The sequence below is a fragment of the Argiope bruennichi genome, chromosome 3 (genome assembly GCF_947563725.1).
Source record: "Argiope bruennichi chromosome 3, qqArgBrue1.1, whole genome shotgun sequence".
NCBI classification, from domain to species: Eukaryota; Metazoa; Arthropoda; class Arachnida; order Araneae; family Araneidae; genus Argiope; species Argiope bruennichi.
The window spans coordinates 22,349,640-22,365,986 of NC_079153.1; the positions used below are offsets into that span (position 1 = coordinate 22,349,640).

The window sequence follows — 16,347 nt, forward strand, 5'->3', positions numbered from 1 at the left end:
CTGTTTGTCGGTCTGTAAATATGATCACTCAAAACGCTTTCAACTAAACGGCTGACATTTTGTATATGGAATTACAACTTGCCTTATAGATTTGTATTAAATTTTGAACGCAATCCATTCACAGAAAGTTTATCTGTTTGGCTGTTCGATCATAAATGAACTCGATAACTACTTAACTTAAAAAGCTAGGTAAATAAAACTTTGTAGACAAGTATATCAAGTATAAATAATGATACTTATCACATTTAGCACTATATCCGTTAAACGGTTGATCGTCTGCCAATCTTTACTTCCACGTGCATATAAATGCAATAACTGATAAATGTAATGATTTAAATCAGTAAAATCCGGTACGCAATCTTGTGATTAAAATTATAGTTTGAATCAAATTTTGGTTTTAACAGGCTGACAAAAAAAGACTTTCAAAATACACATTCTAGCAATCGATTCAGTGCAAATGCTAGATTAATCCCAAAACCTATAACTATAGTTCACTAATGCCATACAACACATTCACTGCCTTATCCACGTGGAAAAGGAATTGGAGGAAATTTACGAGTCGAAAGAGGAATAGGACATTTAATAAAGATTATGCGAGAAGACTCCACTGTTTTCTTCCACACAAAGGATCCACTGTTTTCTTTTCTTCCAGATCAATCGTTTACACAGAATAAAAATAACAAATGATGTGATCAATTATACTTTTTTTTCTCGGAGAAAATATTAGATTCATGAAATGTGTAATGAATGTGAGACAAAATAAATTGATAATATATATCTGTAGAACTTTTTTGCTCAAATTCAGTTATGTATATTTATACGAACGCCTTTGATATTTGACCGTGTTTATAAAAAAAAGGGAAGGCAGTTTTATTTCAAAAATAATTTGCCATTTAATTACTTACGACTTTATCTATTAGGCAATTTAAGGCAAATGGCGTAATACCCATGTTTTAGAAAACGAAAAAATTTTACATATAATATTTTATGGGCTTGCATTACATACGACGCCCCATGATGCAACATAAATGATTGAAAATTCGTTTAAAATGTTCCACACGACAGTTTGTTTAGAACGAGAGCTAGTGCTTATACCTAGACGCATAATTGTTTGCTCCTAAAGAAAGGAATTTTCCCAATTTAATAAGACTGTTAGTTAAAAATGAATCAAAATTTTAAAAAGACTGATTAAAAGCTAATCAAAATTTTATTTTTTTCTCAGTTACATCGGAGCATATTAATGCCCAAACATAATTTTTACCCGACTTTAAAATTCAAAAAACAGATTTTTCAATAATTTTAATTTTATTTCTATAGAATATGCTCTGAAACTTCAATAAATTTTTATAAACGTATTTTAAATATTTTTCGATCTTTTAGTTAGTTGTTTCACGTGATGAACTTTGGAAAGAGATGAAATATATTTTTGTGCTCACAAAACAACTTCTGTATAATTAAGAATACATTTTAAAGATGAAATGAAGTTAGGCGAATCAAATCTTAAACGGCTATCATGTAGCGAAATTGCGGATTAAATGTTCGAATATCTTCTAAATTTTCTTCAAATGAATATTCCCTCGAGCAGTGGAATCCATCCCCGCTGATGCCTGTAAAATTCCTTTCCAGTTACGTCAAAATGCAAATTTCTTAATTCGCTCCGAGCATCAAAAATAAAAGTTGTGGTATTTTTCATTCACTAATGAATAAGGATATGAATACGGTCACAGCTACTTTAACTCACAGGCGAGATGTTATTTTAAAACACGAATGCATTTTTTTTACTATTCTTGTGCGATAATCACATCTCGCAAGGAGTGGCAACTCATTAGAATACAGGAAGTGCCGATTGGCCGAGAAAAGAATCAATTCGAACAGGCCAAAAATATTCTGTGTGCATTTTTTTCGGATGTTGAAATGCACATTAAATCAAATATTTCATTACGTTTATCATTTTTAATGGAACAGAATGGCCTAATTAGAAAATGATGCAATGTAAAAGGAGAAAAACGGTAGCAGATTATTATGTAATTTTCCTCGCAAAAACAAAGCATCGAGTCAATTCTGCATCGGCAATGCTAACTGTCAACATTCTAGTTTGAGGTTATAATACCGGCCGAAAGCTCATTAAACCATTTAATTCGATTCAAAATTTGCAATCTTATTCTAAAGCTTAATGCGCATATTAACCGAATGGATCTTTTACTTTTTGAAGATATTTAAAATACCGTGTAAGTAAACCGAAAACTTATTACAAGAATTTATTACACAATGACGATTTTAGACAAATAATTATTTTTGAAAATTGCAAACACTGTAATAGAGTTTATAATGAGACAAGTTACTTCAGTAAATTTCAAAATATATTCCTTTGTAGGTATAAAAAAAAATGTCAAGGTGGTGTCCTAATTATCGCCGTGCATTATTCGAAGTTTGTATCTATAATCCTACACTTTGATTTTTCAATTTATCGAACTGATTTTCAAAACATCCATAACAACGGCTTAATTCCTTTCTGAACAGAGAGGGTCGATTTGACTTCATGGATAAACGCAATATTTCTCGGTTTTTTTTTTCCCTCATTACTGCCATTTCTTTAAAAAAAAAAAAAAAAAAAAAAAATACTTCTTATTTTGTGGTGAGTTACGGATAAAATAAAATAAGAACAAGGTTACGCAAAGCTAAAAATATATCATGAGTATCTTAAACTATTGTCGCTGATATTTAGTATAGAGCGACGGGGGCCTGATGGTAAGGTCTTGGCTTCGGAACCGAAAAGTTACAGATTCGAGAGAAGTGAGTCTGGTGCACGTTAAATCCGTCAGGGTCAAACGTCCTCCTACTAGTTTGGCGTGGAAGTTAGGAGAGGAGGGAAATCCCAGCTCAATTACCGACCTCATCATCTGACTGTGGTTCAAAACTTATGAGGTCCTAGTGTTGCTTTCAAACGGGATCCTTATATGAACTGAACTGAAGTGCTATTTATTATATCATCCAAAAAGAAAATTTGTGCCAAAATAGTTGCCAAAAGTGACAATTCTGATAATGTTTTTTTATTTCAATGAATTGTTAAGGTAAAATATTTCTATGGACTTTTCTTTTGCTTAGTTTCAATGTCGAAGTACTTACTGTAACTCTTTCGAATATATTTCAAGTGCTTTTGCTACTAAGCAATCTGAGTTATTTATATTACCAACCACACTATTCGTAAGGGAAAGCGGTTCAACAAACGCACACCCTTGCAAACGATTCCACAAAGTTAATACCTGATTAATTCACAATTTCTGCCATTGTCTAATAAAAAATATCAGTTACCGAGAGGATGCCATCACTTGCAATAGTAATAGTTTTGAACTCCTTACATGCATTAAAAACTAAACTACATTTTATATAAAAGTATTCGAATCGAGTCAAGAAATTCGTTGTATTTCTTGATTCGATACACCGGCAAAGTTTCACCCACACAGTGTACTCTTAAAGGTTTCACTAATGAAAATATCGACTATAACAGCTCGATACTGATCAATAAATGTTTGAAAATTCTCAAATGGACTGCAATTTCGAAAAATAAAAAAAAAAAATATTATAGAAAAAATCTCTAAATAACTATAATCATTTCATGGATAAATGTTCAAACATGAATGAACAGACATTCAACATTTTTAGCAAAAGCAGGTTCAAAACTTCCATCAAGACGGAACAGCCCGTATTATTACCTCAATCTGAAAGATTTGTATTATCTACTTTTCTAACAAATCCTTATATTAAGTAATTTTGAAGCCAAATTACAAGAAATGAGAAAAGACTATCTTTATTTCAATGACAAAAACCTATTTCAAAAAGCTTTCCAAAGCTAATAACAAAGATTCGTCGATTGTCGGCTTAAAAATTCATGATGTAACGAAAATGACCCTTTAATCCTTACTAATATTTACAGATTTTTTACCAAATTGGCAGAACTTGCTGGGTTTAGCATTTCCAGTTCAGCAATTATGACGACATTCTATAAAAGAATGAGCATAGAAGAAAAATTGTCTCAGTCGTAATTTGAGAAGTTTTGCACCACAAATCTTTCGACACTAGTTGTTGTATATTCAAACAATAATCAAATAACAATCCATGCATAGGCTAGGCTAATAAATTAATTTAATGCAAATAACCATTCATTTTAATTATTGCATCCAATCTCCCCTTTTTATCTTGTGCCATAGGGACAGTGTATCTATGTCTAAAAAACAATGCTATATTCATTCATGGCTTATGAGCTAGAACCAAATCAGATTTAATATACCTTGCAGTTAAAATAAAAAATCTCGAGGTCTGAATTTATAAAAATATTTTTTATATATTTATTTTGTTATTTACAAATATTGATTTTTTTTTTAACAAATATTACAAATTTTTCTCATCTGTTTTTCTGAATCAGCTTCCATACAATGCTACACTTTTATAAATAATTCATAAGTTTAATTTCCAAAATCTATTTTATTAAATTTTATTACAGCAAAAATACAATTGCTTACACAATACAATAAATAATACAATAAAATACAATAAAAAATTGCTTCTTTGTTCATTAGTCAAATGAAATTAAATATAGCATAAAATGACTATATATTGTATTGTTATCATAACTATTAGAAACTGAATAATATAGTTTATGTTACAGCCATCTCTCTCTCTATATATATAACATAACCGTACAATAATCGTTCTGATTGCTTAGTGTCAATGGAAAAAGTTATATGTAAACAAACCACCATACGAATATTTTCAAGCTGCTGTTGTGAGTTTTTATAGGTGTATTGAATTCAATGATTCACATAGCGAATTAATAGAGTCGCAAAGTATCATTAGAAATTCTCTGGAAAAGATTCGGGAATAGTCGAAAAGTGCATTCAGTCAGAGGAAAGAAGATATCATAGAGATTAAGAAATAGGCTTCAAACAGAAGGTTTAATGGGACATCAAAATAGACATAACTATCGCCAGGAGGGTAATAGTTATAGACGTGCGTTCGAAAAATTGAAATTCATATTTTACAAAAATAGCCTTTGTATTACACCAAAACTCAAAACATTAAATTTTTAATTATAACAATTTTATTTCAGTTAAATTTTCCCCTTAATTTATTAATATTTTTAATTCATATAGGTAATATAGGTAATAATTTCATATAGGTAACAAAATTTCTAAATGCTATGAAGGAATTCAAATTCTCCCATCAAAATATTCGATCGCAAATGTTTGCTAGGCATTGATTCCGTAGTAGGATTTTTGCTTCCGCTTTTATTTCATAATATATACATTTTGTTCAATTTGCGCATTCAGTTGAATTTTTCATAATAATTCAATAATGTTTTTCAGTCCTAACAAACAACAAGGGGAAGTTGTTTTTTAAATGCATTTTATAAATTATTTAACAGCCTAAAATTACTGGAATCTGGGCGAAAAAACTGCTCGCCAAAGGCGGCTAATTTTATTATAATGAGTAAGTGCAAATTTATAAAAAATAAGGTAACACTACTAGACAGGCTATAAGCATTATTTTACATAAAAGTAGAAGTTAAATATATCGCAAGGTAAATAAGGTTTACATGTTTTACTAATCGAATTTTTTGAGGTAAATTATCAATGCCGGGTGATCAGAAAATTGAAAATATTGTTTCTGCCAGCGTTATGTTGGCACATAAGGATTATGCAATTTTGCAGTGTGCCCAATTATTATCTGACATTTTCTACATATGAAAAGAACAATATTTTAAAGCCGAGGTCAATTGAATATTACATACAATCTTTCGACTTTAAAAAAAAAAGGTCTTTTTCTTTCATGTAATACGTTTCTTTAATGTTGAGTTTTCAGTTTCGAATAGCACTTTATCGGAAAATAAATAACGATAATTTCATCCATTGTGGCACATCTAATTTATGGTGAGCTTTTATAAATATTTTAACAATTCTTCAATGATATAGCAATTTTAAAAAATACAGAAATATAGGATTCAAAACCTGCAAATCAAACCAAATCCCGCAAATGCATCTTTCTTTAATCGTCCAAAAATTTCTTGAAAAAAATTCCGTAAGAAGTATTTTAATGCGAAGGTTTTTATTAAAAAATTTATTCATTCATTCATTATCCATTAAAATTATAGTCCTTGTTATATTTAGCGATAACTTGATTTTCTGGGTTTAAAAAAAATACATATGTCCTTATAAAAGCAGGTGTGGGAAATGTATACGGTGCTGTCGCTGACTAGTTTATTAAAAAATGAAATCGAAGGCAACAGGAAGAAGGAAGCGTTTAATAGTTCGGAGATCTTGAATTTCCTCCACTTTTGGTCGATTTTCTCAAGGTCGGCTGACCTTCAATATTAAATTGATATCTATCATCGGATATCAATCTTCACATCAAAAAAATACATAAAATTAATTAATTAATGTCAAGGATAATAAAATAATTCGCCAAGAAAATGGAAGATAATTTTTGAGTACCTTGGCGTACTAGAGATGAATTGAAGTAAAAAAATTTAAACAAAGACAATAGAGCTTGAATTTAAGATCCTAAACATTACTTTATTTATTCTTTAGTTATTTATTTGAACACCGAAGAAAGTAACGAAAGTATTACTTTTTGGCTTCACATGAAGGAATTTCACTCCAGCACTAGGGAAAGAAGACTAAAAGTACAGTCAGAATTGTGCAAATCATCAATCAATCCGTACAATATAATAGAAATGCAATCAGAATTTGGGTAAAAAAGGGCGAAATCCATATTCTGTTATTTTTATTCTTAAAATAAAGACACTGTGAGACTGGCTCCAATGGCCTGACATTTTTTCTCCAAATTTTACATGCATATCATTTTTTATCAATGGCACATAAATGAACTTGAAATCTTTGTTGTTGTACTCATGATTGTTTTTCTCTTATTGCAGGTATTACGGCGATAGTCGTGGGAGGAGCGGTGGCAATTGTCGATCTTCTTTTTCCTAACAAGTTCGCCACCATCCTGGAAGTAGATTATGACATGCCCTGCAGGTAAACCCATTCGTTCTACCCACCCACAGTTCAATGGACCTCACTTTCGTGCATAAATCTTTCAAACACATATCTTATTTCAATATAGCATATCCCTATCAGTTATGAAGTCCAGAGCAACGTAAACATGCAACGAATTAGTTCTTTTAGAATATATATATTTTGGAATATGATAAGAAACTCCAACACATCTCAAATTTAATGAAAAAAAAACTTCTTATGAAAATGATCTCATTCTGTTTCTTCATCTGCGTTCAAGACACCAACTTCTAAAACGTATACAAAATTGATTTTATCTTCATAGCACAAAACATGTTAATAAAACTCCAGGTTCTTGACATTAAAATTCGAAAGGGCGTTTCGAGAACACTTAATAAAAAGATAACAATTTGCAGAAGTATTTCAGTAAATTGCTTTTAAGGAATTCGTATGAATTTCTTTAAAACTTCTAACGAAATGTAAGTAAAGCAATTAACATATACGGTGTAGTAATTAACATACCAGGTGATTTAAAAAAAAAAATTTAAATCATTTCAAAACATTTTTAGACATTTTTAATATAATTATTGATTCCATAGTTTAAAATATGCTATGTCTTGTTTAATAAATTAGTACTATTTCTTTGTTATTCTTTTGTTAAATATATTTTTAAAGTGAATAACATGCATTCAAAAAAAATATAAGTGCAGCCTTCATCTATCCGAATTAATTATTAAGCAATTCAGAACAAGTCGTACTGCTTTCAAACGCTTGTTCACCAAAATGAAACGTGAAAAAAAAATTATATATGTTTCTTCTCCGAGAGATACATTTAAAATGCAGTCGCAGTAATCTTTAATTTTAATAACTTTTACTTACATTGTGGTTAGAATTTCTAATTCGTTTTGAACATGCATATATTCCTTTATTTAATTTAAAGATCTATCGATTTTAATTTTCTTAGTGTATAATTCTTACTTCTTGAAAAAAGAGAAAATGAAGATTTAGTTCTTCATTTTGGTTTTGATTAAAAAATTTAACAACTATGCGACAAATGTTTTTATTTCAGTTTAGTATGTTTTACGGGATAACTTTTATTTTTTTAGCTGTGAAACTTATCAATACACAGTTATAGTTAATAATAAATCAGCTTGTATATTTATTAGTCAGTATCGTTTTGAAACTTTTATTTTTAATCAATAAATTAATTTTGGTGAATTATTTGAGACGCAGATCTTTCAAACCAACTTTCAACCATCTGATGAAAGAGCATTTAAAATAATCAATAATTTTATTATTTGGCATAAAATTAACTATAATTTATTTCAAAAAAAGAATAAATGATACCTATCTGCAAATATTATTTACGATAAGTTTAGGCTTTTCGGTAAGTTACGGTAAAGAAAAGTTTTTCTAATTGTAATCCGAGTAGCAATTTTTAACAATGATTTTTATCATAGTGTACATATAGCAGAAAAGGAATTTAAAAATTTTCATAATATTGTTTTTGGTGCATCAGTAACAAAATATTTTGGGTTTTTTTTTCCTCTAAATTTTCGAATATTTTTCTGTTTAAAATTATTATAAGCAGATTGTGGTAATTTGAATTTGAATAATATATGTGATAATTGCAGAACAACTGAAGACCAAATTTGTATCTTATCTAATAAGCAAATTGTATTGTCTAAACTATTCCTTGCTCATATGGTGGAGTTAAACGTACTCATACATTTGTTTCAATGTCATTAAAACCGGAGAGTTCTGAAAACCCTCTAAAATACCATTGTTAAAGACGCAAAGCGTGGCTGTTTGTTCTTCGGCATCAGTCATTTTCTTTTCTTCCCGAAGGTACCTGTTATCACAGCCAGACCCCTCCGTCCAGAAGCAACGATGCTCTCAGTCCAACAGCTCGACGTCGGTGCAGACCTCCTCCACAAATTCCTCAAACGAATCCAAAGGGTTCGAGAACGGGGCCTACGAGGGAGAAGAAGAGGAGGATTACAGCACCATCGTGAACGGCAAGAGGGCCGTCAGCCTCAGGAACTTTGGCAAGTTTGCACAGAAGGAACAACTACGGAAGAACCCCTTGGCCTCCTTCGTACAGAACCAGTAAGAATATCTTCTGTAAACATTAATAATTCATATATGTGCAGGTACTAACCGGTGAATTAGAAAACCATAAACTAATAAGAAACCAACAGGAGAAACGTGAGTTTCGCTAAGTTTCTGATGGGTATGTCATGGAATGAGAACATTATGCTAGTATGGGACTGTTCCCCTATTATTAATGACAAGTAGGGTGACACCCAAAGAGAATTCTTACTGATCTTGCTATTATGGCACTGAAGTAATGCCACCATATACTTCACAGGAATTGTTCAATAGTGACTCTGTGAGCGTAACTCTAAATCCTAACATTTACCAAGACCACTACTCAATTTGAACTAACAAAGAGAGCTTTCAAACTCTTAGATTATTCAAACAGCATTCATGAGTGCAATAATATTTAAATGCTCATAAACTTTGATTTCTCAGTTCTTGAAAATCTCTGGATTTAAATATACTCCGTTGTCCTTTAAAATCAGCGCTAAATGCGAGTAGTAACTTGAACTGAAGTCATAACTAAACCAAAATTTCTAATTCATTGGGAAGTACCCGTAATATAGTGAGAGAAATTGATATCTAAGAAACTGATGAGACCAAGATTTCATTATTTCAAACAGATTCTTTTATTCTGAAATTCCAAACTTGGTCATTTCAGAAAAAGTATTTAGCCTTGGGAAACTTATGCAGAGAAATTCATTAATTAGAAATAATACTTTATATAAGATATATACTAATAATAATTTATATACTAAATAAATTATTATTAGTATATAAATTATATATATTATTATTAAATAAATTATTTCTTTTTTCATTTAACAGAATGTAATTTTTTATAAGTGGAAAAGGAATCAAATGAGCATAAAATACAAAAATTTATATAAAGTACCATTCCGCATTTAAAATGAATTCGGAAATGAAATCAAAAGATAAAAGTTACTTAAAAGAGAGCTTATTCCTGAATATGCCTGTAAATTTCTTGAATATTTGATATAGGTGACGTCGTTCAATATGGCCACGATTAATGTTATCAAAATCTTCTTATCCCGAACCGATTTGTTCAAATGCACACAAAAATATTCATTTAAGATGAACCTTACCTCATTTAACGTTATAATACTTGGAATAGAAAATAATACGATTCTTCATTTCCAATTAGTGTTAACTATGGACGTTCGTGGAATTTCTAAATTCATTTGTGAGGAAACATCTGAAAGTCATTTTTTCTATGATATGAAGCTCACTTTCTTTTGTCTGAACTGTTCAGCACTGACTCTGTGAGTGGAGCTATATTTACTCTAAGAATAAATCTGAGTTCTATAACATTAGTTGGATTCCAAACTGGTTAATTGATTGCTTACATGGACAGTTATGAAACTAGGTATGTCTTGAAGTCGTTTGAATAACCATAAACTAATGTTCGATGTAATTGAATTACGAAAATATAACTGGTACAAATGAACTGATTTGAGTGTTAAAGATAAAGTAGAAATTGGAACAAACATGAAAGTTTATCTAATTGTAATACACCGAAATGTTGAAAATTTGGTTTTTGGAGAGTAAGACCAAGCAATAAATGTTGACGTTTCTGAAGAATGTGTTGAAGAAAACCATGAAACGAGCAATGGAATGATTTGTTAATTTAAAACCCAGCTTTCAGTGCCGCTCAAAACTTTAAAAAAATAAGAAGAATATGAATAATATATTAATGAGCTATTGAGGAATAATTGTCGGTATGTAATAATTAAAAATCTTTTTAATTGCTATTCTTGAAATAAATTACGGATAGTCATAAAAAATGTTTTAAATTGTTTTCTCATATGATAAGCATATAGTTGATTTCACCCGTTCGGTTTGGTTAGGTTCAACTGATCATTCAGTTGATATTATCAAAATTTTGAAATCTCTAATTAACCACAAAAATCTACAGTCACTGTGTTAAAAATTTTGAAAGATATTTTCAAATCTTTATCAGTTTACATTCATTTTAAAACTTAAAAGGTTTTAAACTGGGCCTGCATAATTGTAAATTTTTTGCTAAGTTTATTAGATAAAATAACTAAAAAATAAAATAACACTAGAAAAGAAAAATAATATGAGAATATTAAAAGACAAGTACAATATGTCTGTACAGAGGGAAAATCACGCGAAAGTAGCACCAGTGGTTCAGTAAATGCCGATAGGTTGCATGCATTGAGTTACTAAATGTTGATGTTAATTTCAATAATTTAATTTTGGCATCAACTGAAAAGGAAACACGAATTACCGAACAAATTCCATTGTTTTTGTCAATTTATTTCCACATTTTAGAGGAATCGGGAATTTGAAAATGAGTTAGACATTATATTTTATATCATTGCGAATTCTTCTCACATGCAGTTAAAAACAATATAAATTAGGATTCGCTCTGATTTCAGCAAATTTTTTTTTAATTTAGAAAGTTTAGAGATAATATACATTCTCCAATTTATTTTGACTTCACTGACTTCACTTCATAATCACTGATTTCCTTTTGATTGCTTACTAAACTGAATAACTCATTTCTCATGCTGTCGTAATATGACTCGATTTTGCAATTCGATTATACTGTTGTATCAGATCTATCGTCCATCTCTTCCCCTTTGAGATAATTGTAAATCTTGTTGCGTCCATATCTGTTAAAAGAAATCAATAACAATCTGATTTGGATTCGCTCAAGGCTCATCGATTAAATTGGGACAATTCCAAAAATCGCTACACCGTAACAACTAAACAGTGTTGCAGTTCATCCATATCGTGGACTCATAATTTGATAAATGACTCACGCAAGCCAAAAAGCATATTCCTTGCTAACTCTTTCCTAACCCTGACACGCGAGGGCTTATCTCTAGGAAAACAATCAGAAGACGGGAAAATTGTTCCGAACGTTTTTTTCGCGCTTTTAACCTTCGAAGGGATTTCTTGCAACATTTTCCCTCATTGAATCGAACATGCAAATAACTGTTATGGCTATTTATAAAAGGAGATAGATTTTGACGCTTTCTGTCAGACCTTGGTGTTGGAAAACGGTCCCATTGTTTTGTTTCCCGCTACTCGATGGACCGTTATCGGGGTCAAGGGATTCCCTCGGACTCTGGAGCGATCGAAGTGACCTTTGCATTAGAGAAAGTGAGTTATGCATATTCTGTGGGAGATTTGTGTTCGTTCGATTGTTTGTAAACTTTGCTGGAAAAATGAAGCTTTCTGCTTACTCAAGGTGATAGTCGTTTCCTAGTCGATCGAAGGACGCAACTCGTATTGGCCTCAGTTTGAGAAAAATTTACTTTTTAATGATTATATTTTTTCCCCCTTTCGTATTTATGAAATCTTTTTTCCTTGAATAAACTTTAAAGGAAAGGTATTTTTGTGGCCCAGTTTTTTACAATTTTTCTCGTGACGACGAACGGAACAATAGTGGATTGTCTGTGGGTTTTTTAAAAAAAATAATTTAAAACACGCAGTTATCATTTTAAATTTAAAGAAAAAAGAATACTTAGGAAATTGCATATATAAGAAAAGGTGAACTCGTTTATTTAATGGAATTAGATGCTACGCGTAAACTTTATTCAGAAAAGTAAATTAAATTTGGAGCAAATGTTAAGATGGAATTTTTTTTAAACTATTTTAAAAACACATTAAAATTACTTTACAGTATAACTTTCAGAAAATATACACATAAGTAATTTTTAGTGTTTCCTTTTTATTAACTTCACAAAACCAAGAACGGCCTGATTTCCTTTACGTAATCTCTTAGTCAAATTTAATTTCTTATTTAAAAAATGATATCTTAAAATTATTAAAAAGTTTATCCAGACATTTCTTTCACTGTACGCTTTTTTATTATTTATAACGCATCTTAAATAAACGACTATTTATAGTTATATGCCTGATTAAAAAGAGCAAACTACTTTAAGTTTTGAAAATTGTTGAAAGTATGTTGATGGTTAATAAAATAGTAAACTTATAAATTAAATTGTTTAAAAGAAATTTTATATTTTTATGCACTTGTGATCCTATTTCTATTCAATTAAGAAATTACTTTTAACCAAATAGAGAAAAATCTATTAGAATGTTTTTCTATTTGAGTATAATATATTTTCAGCTTCTTTTACTAATAAATTAAAATATTCATTTACAAAAGATACTTTCATTAGTAAATAAATAGTATTTTTTTTTATTTCAACAATCTTTTCCTTTCTATCCCTATTTATCCCTTTTCAACACGAGAGGTGTTTTTTTTAAGACTTAGAATCAGTGGCACGTTCCGAAATCAAAGTTCAATTTAATTAATGATTCGTTTAGATTTAAATTATGAATTATAAAATTATAAAAATCATGTGTTGGCATTATGAGTACACAAATGTGGAAAATTTAAAAATTCTGAGTGTAAAGTTGATGACAAAATTCCATTTTTACGCACAGAAAGCAGATCATATAAATGTGTTTAAATGCTTATCATAATTATGACTAAATGTTAGAAAGAATTAAAACGTGCATGTATCTCTTTAATATCTGTAATAACAAGCCTCATATTAAAATCAAAGAAATATTTAAATTTTAGATTTTCTTTTATGAAATAAAACTCTGTCAAGCTTTATTTGTCTTTACATACGGTCGTGTGTAAGTACTGAAAAAAGATAACATTTTATTACGTCATTTTAATCACTATTTCATCTATTTTTTTCGCAATATTTTTCATGAAAGATTTAATAGAATTGTATACTAAAACTTTGAAACTCTAGAGAAAACGCTGAATATATGGTATTTGTAAAAAATGATTTTATTCCGTGGATCGAAAAAACTTCTTGGAGATCTGTAATTTCCCTCAGTCTTGATTTTCTACTACTGCACATGCACAGTAACGATACACAATTGTCTTTTTCTGCATGATTAGAAGGGAATAAAGACTGCAAAAAATAAAACTCCAGATTTGTTGAAAAGGAATTTTTAATTTTTTTTCCCAATATTAATAAATTGTCCGCTAGTCCAAAATTATAGAATAACTCAAAGAAGAATGACAGTTTATTATATTAATTATTAGAACATTATTATTTTATAAAATTATTCTTGTCGATAATAGCATTTTATTTTGTATTTCATGATTTTTTTAATGGTGAGCCACAATTATGTAGATACTTATATAATAAATATTAACGAATGAGGGAAATGTTTATTCTTAATTATATATATATATATATATTGTATTATAAATGTCAGTTGATTTCTTGGTCTTTATTACAGACGGATCCACAACTTCACAATAAACACCTACCGACAACCGTCCACGTCCAAAGATGTGAACATCGACATCTCTGCCGCAGCTTTGTGGTGACACCAAGAAACTATGCATGATCCGTTAAGTTCCTTCAAAAAGTGATGTCGGTTCTTATAACGTCCAGGATTCCTCTGGAACAACAATGAGACACTTTCCAGTTTATTTTCGAGGACTAAAGACCGGCCTCACTTCATAGTCAAGACACCAAAGTGGACGGACTTTGAGAATTCAAAGAAATGGATTCCATCTTATGTGTTGCTTCACGCGAGACATATCTCTTAAGATTCCTCTTCAGTTTGTGGTCAAGTGCAAACAACCAGATGGATAGCTCTTTAAAACAGACTTTAAAAAAAGCGTTTCTCCAAGATTTAAAGCGAGTTTTGCAGTCAGTAGTTGGTGGTGAATGAAAAGAAATGAATTACTGAGAATGTCTTATAGAATATGCGTTTATTTTAGGAAATGCAAATTTTTTACATCGGGTTAGTCAGTATTACTATAATAATTCAAACCTCAAGTCTGGATAGTAGAGATTCTTCAGCGAAAGGCGAAATCTTTGTTTCATTTTCAATAACTTCTTTTAAAATATGAAAGGCTTTTATGTTGTTTGAGCCTCAGCAGATAATAGTTACAAATAAATGATGCGACTTCAATTTGAAATGCAGAGAAACACCAGCATCAGTAACATTTTTTTAATTGAGTTTTTAAGTTAAAACGTAAAGTCATGTGTTCCTTTTATTAAATTTTTTATTCTCCTAGAGAAATGAAGCACCGAAGTTTTTTTTAAGTAATCATTATCTATAATTTTTTTTATTGTAATAAACTTTTGCAGAATAATTTTATAAAGATGTCTGCCTACATATACATACTTTAAAAACTATAATTTTTTTGTATAATGCACATTTATAAAATTATATTTATGCAAATCTTTTGTGATGGAATCACTTAAAGACGTTCACTCAAGAATTACTGCCACATTTTGATAACTATTACTGAGTAATTTATTTTAACCCTTTCACCGGCTGGAATGTAGAAAATAGATCTAACGAGTCTTCCTATAATGACTTGAACATGTGAAATATTTCTTCGATTATTACCTTAAAACGGCTGAAACGTATAAAATCGTTTCCTAGAAATTGTTCTAAGACCGAGCCCAATATAGAAAAATATCAGTGATTTCGCTTTTAATAATAAGGGCCATTTTATGTATATTCGGATGCGAGACAGTTGAAGGTCCATGGAATAAGCTTAATGTTTAATTTCTAAACTGACTGCAAAAACTCGAAAGTATTTTTAATGGACGTCTTAAAATCGGATAAATTCTACATCCATTCACCTTTTATCCGAAGAAAAAGCAAACGAACAAAATTTGGAGTTTCGATTTCTAAGAGCTTCTTTGACAGTACTTGAAGTGCGTGAGTGTGTGTGATATATTCTGGCCATATTTCTTTATCTTGTTTGTTCGAATAGAAGCCATATTCCGCGCCATTTTTTTGAAAGATCGAACTGACAAAAATGTCCCCTTGGACGACAAGGACTGATCGTTCCTACGGACGAAGGACATGGACGAAAGGGATTCCACACTTTTCAGTGATATATATATATATTGTGTGTATATATTTATTTAAAATATTTTCTATACTGAAAAGAATAACATATGTTTCGTATGTCAAGTGCAATGTGTAGTTAAAGGACCAAAATGCTTTGTAAGTGCTGATAATAAAATATTTTAAAATTTATTTGTTTCTTAATATTATTTATCTACGAACATGGTTTTTCATGTTGTATTTTTAACATGTGAAGTCCTAACTATCATTACTCGATTATATCCTAACTATGCCTTTGATAATGTCCGCATATATGCATATAAAATAAATGTAAAGTGGCTGACAATAACTTAAATTCGGAAACATTGTACATCATAACTAATAACGTGCA

At 30.0% G+C, this 16,347-nt stretch overlaps 1 protein-coding gene across 5 annotated transcripts in view; it reads left to right on the forward strand.

Moving 5' to 3' along the window:
* LOC129962633 (dual oxidase maturation factor 2-like) overlaps positions 1–16,146 on the forward strand; it is a 222,775-nt gene extending 206,629 nt beyond the window's left edge. For all 5 annotated transcript variants that reach the window (XM_056076489.1, XM_056076488.1, XM_056076490.1 and 2 more), the window contains 3 exons: positions 6,932–7,034; positions 8,862–9,122; positions 14,379–16,146. In XM_056076489.1, coding sequence (XP_055932464.1) covers positions 6,932–7,034; positions 8,862–9,122; positions 14,379–14,469 — 455 coding nt within the window. In that variant the 3' untranslated portion in view covers positions 14,470–16,146. The remainder of the gene's footprint in view (positions 1–6,931; positions 7,035–8,861; positions 9,123–14,378) is intronic.
* Positions 16,147–16,347: the final 201 nt, after the last annotated feature.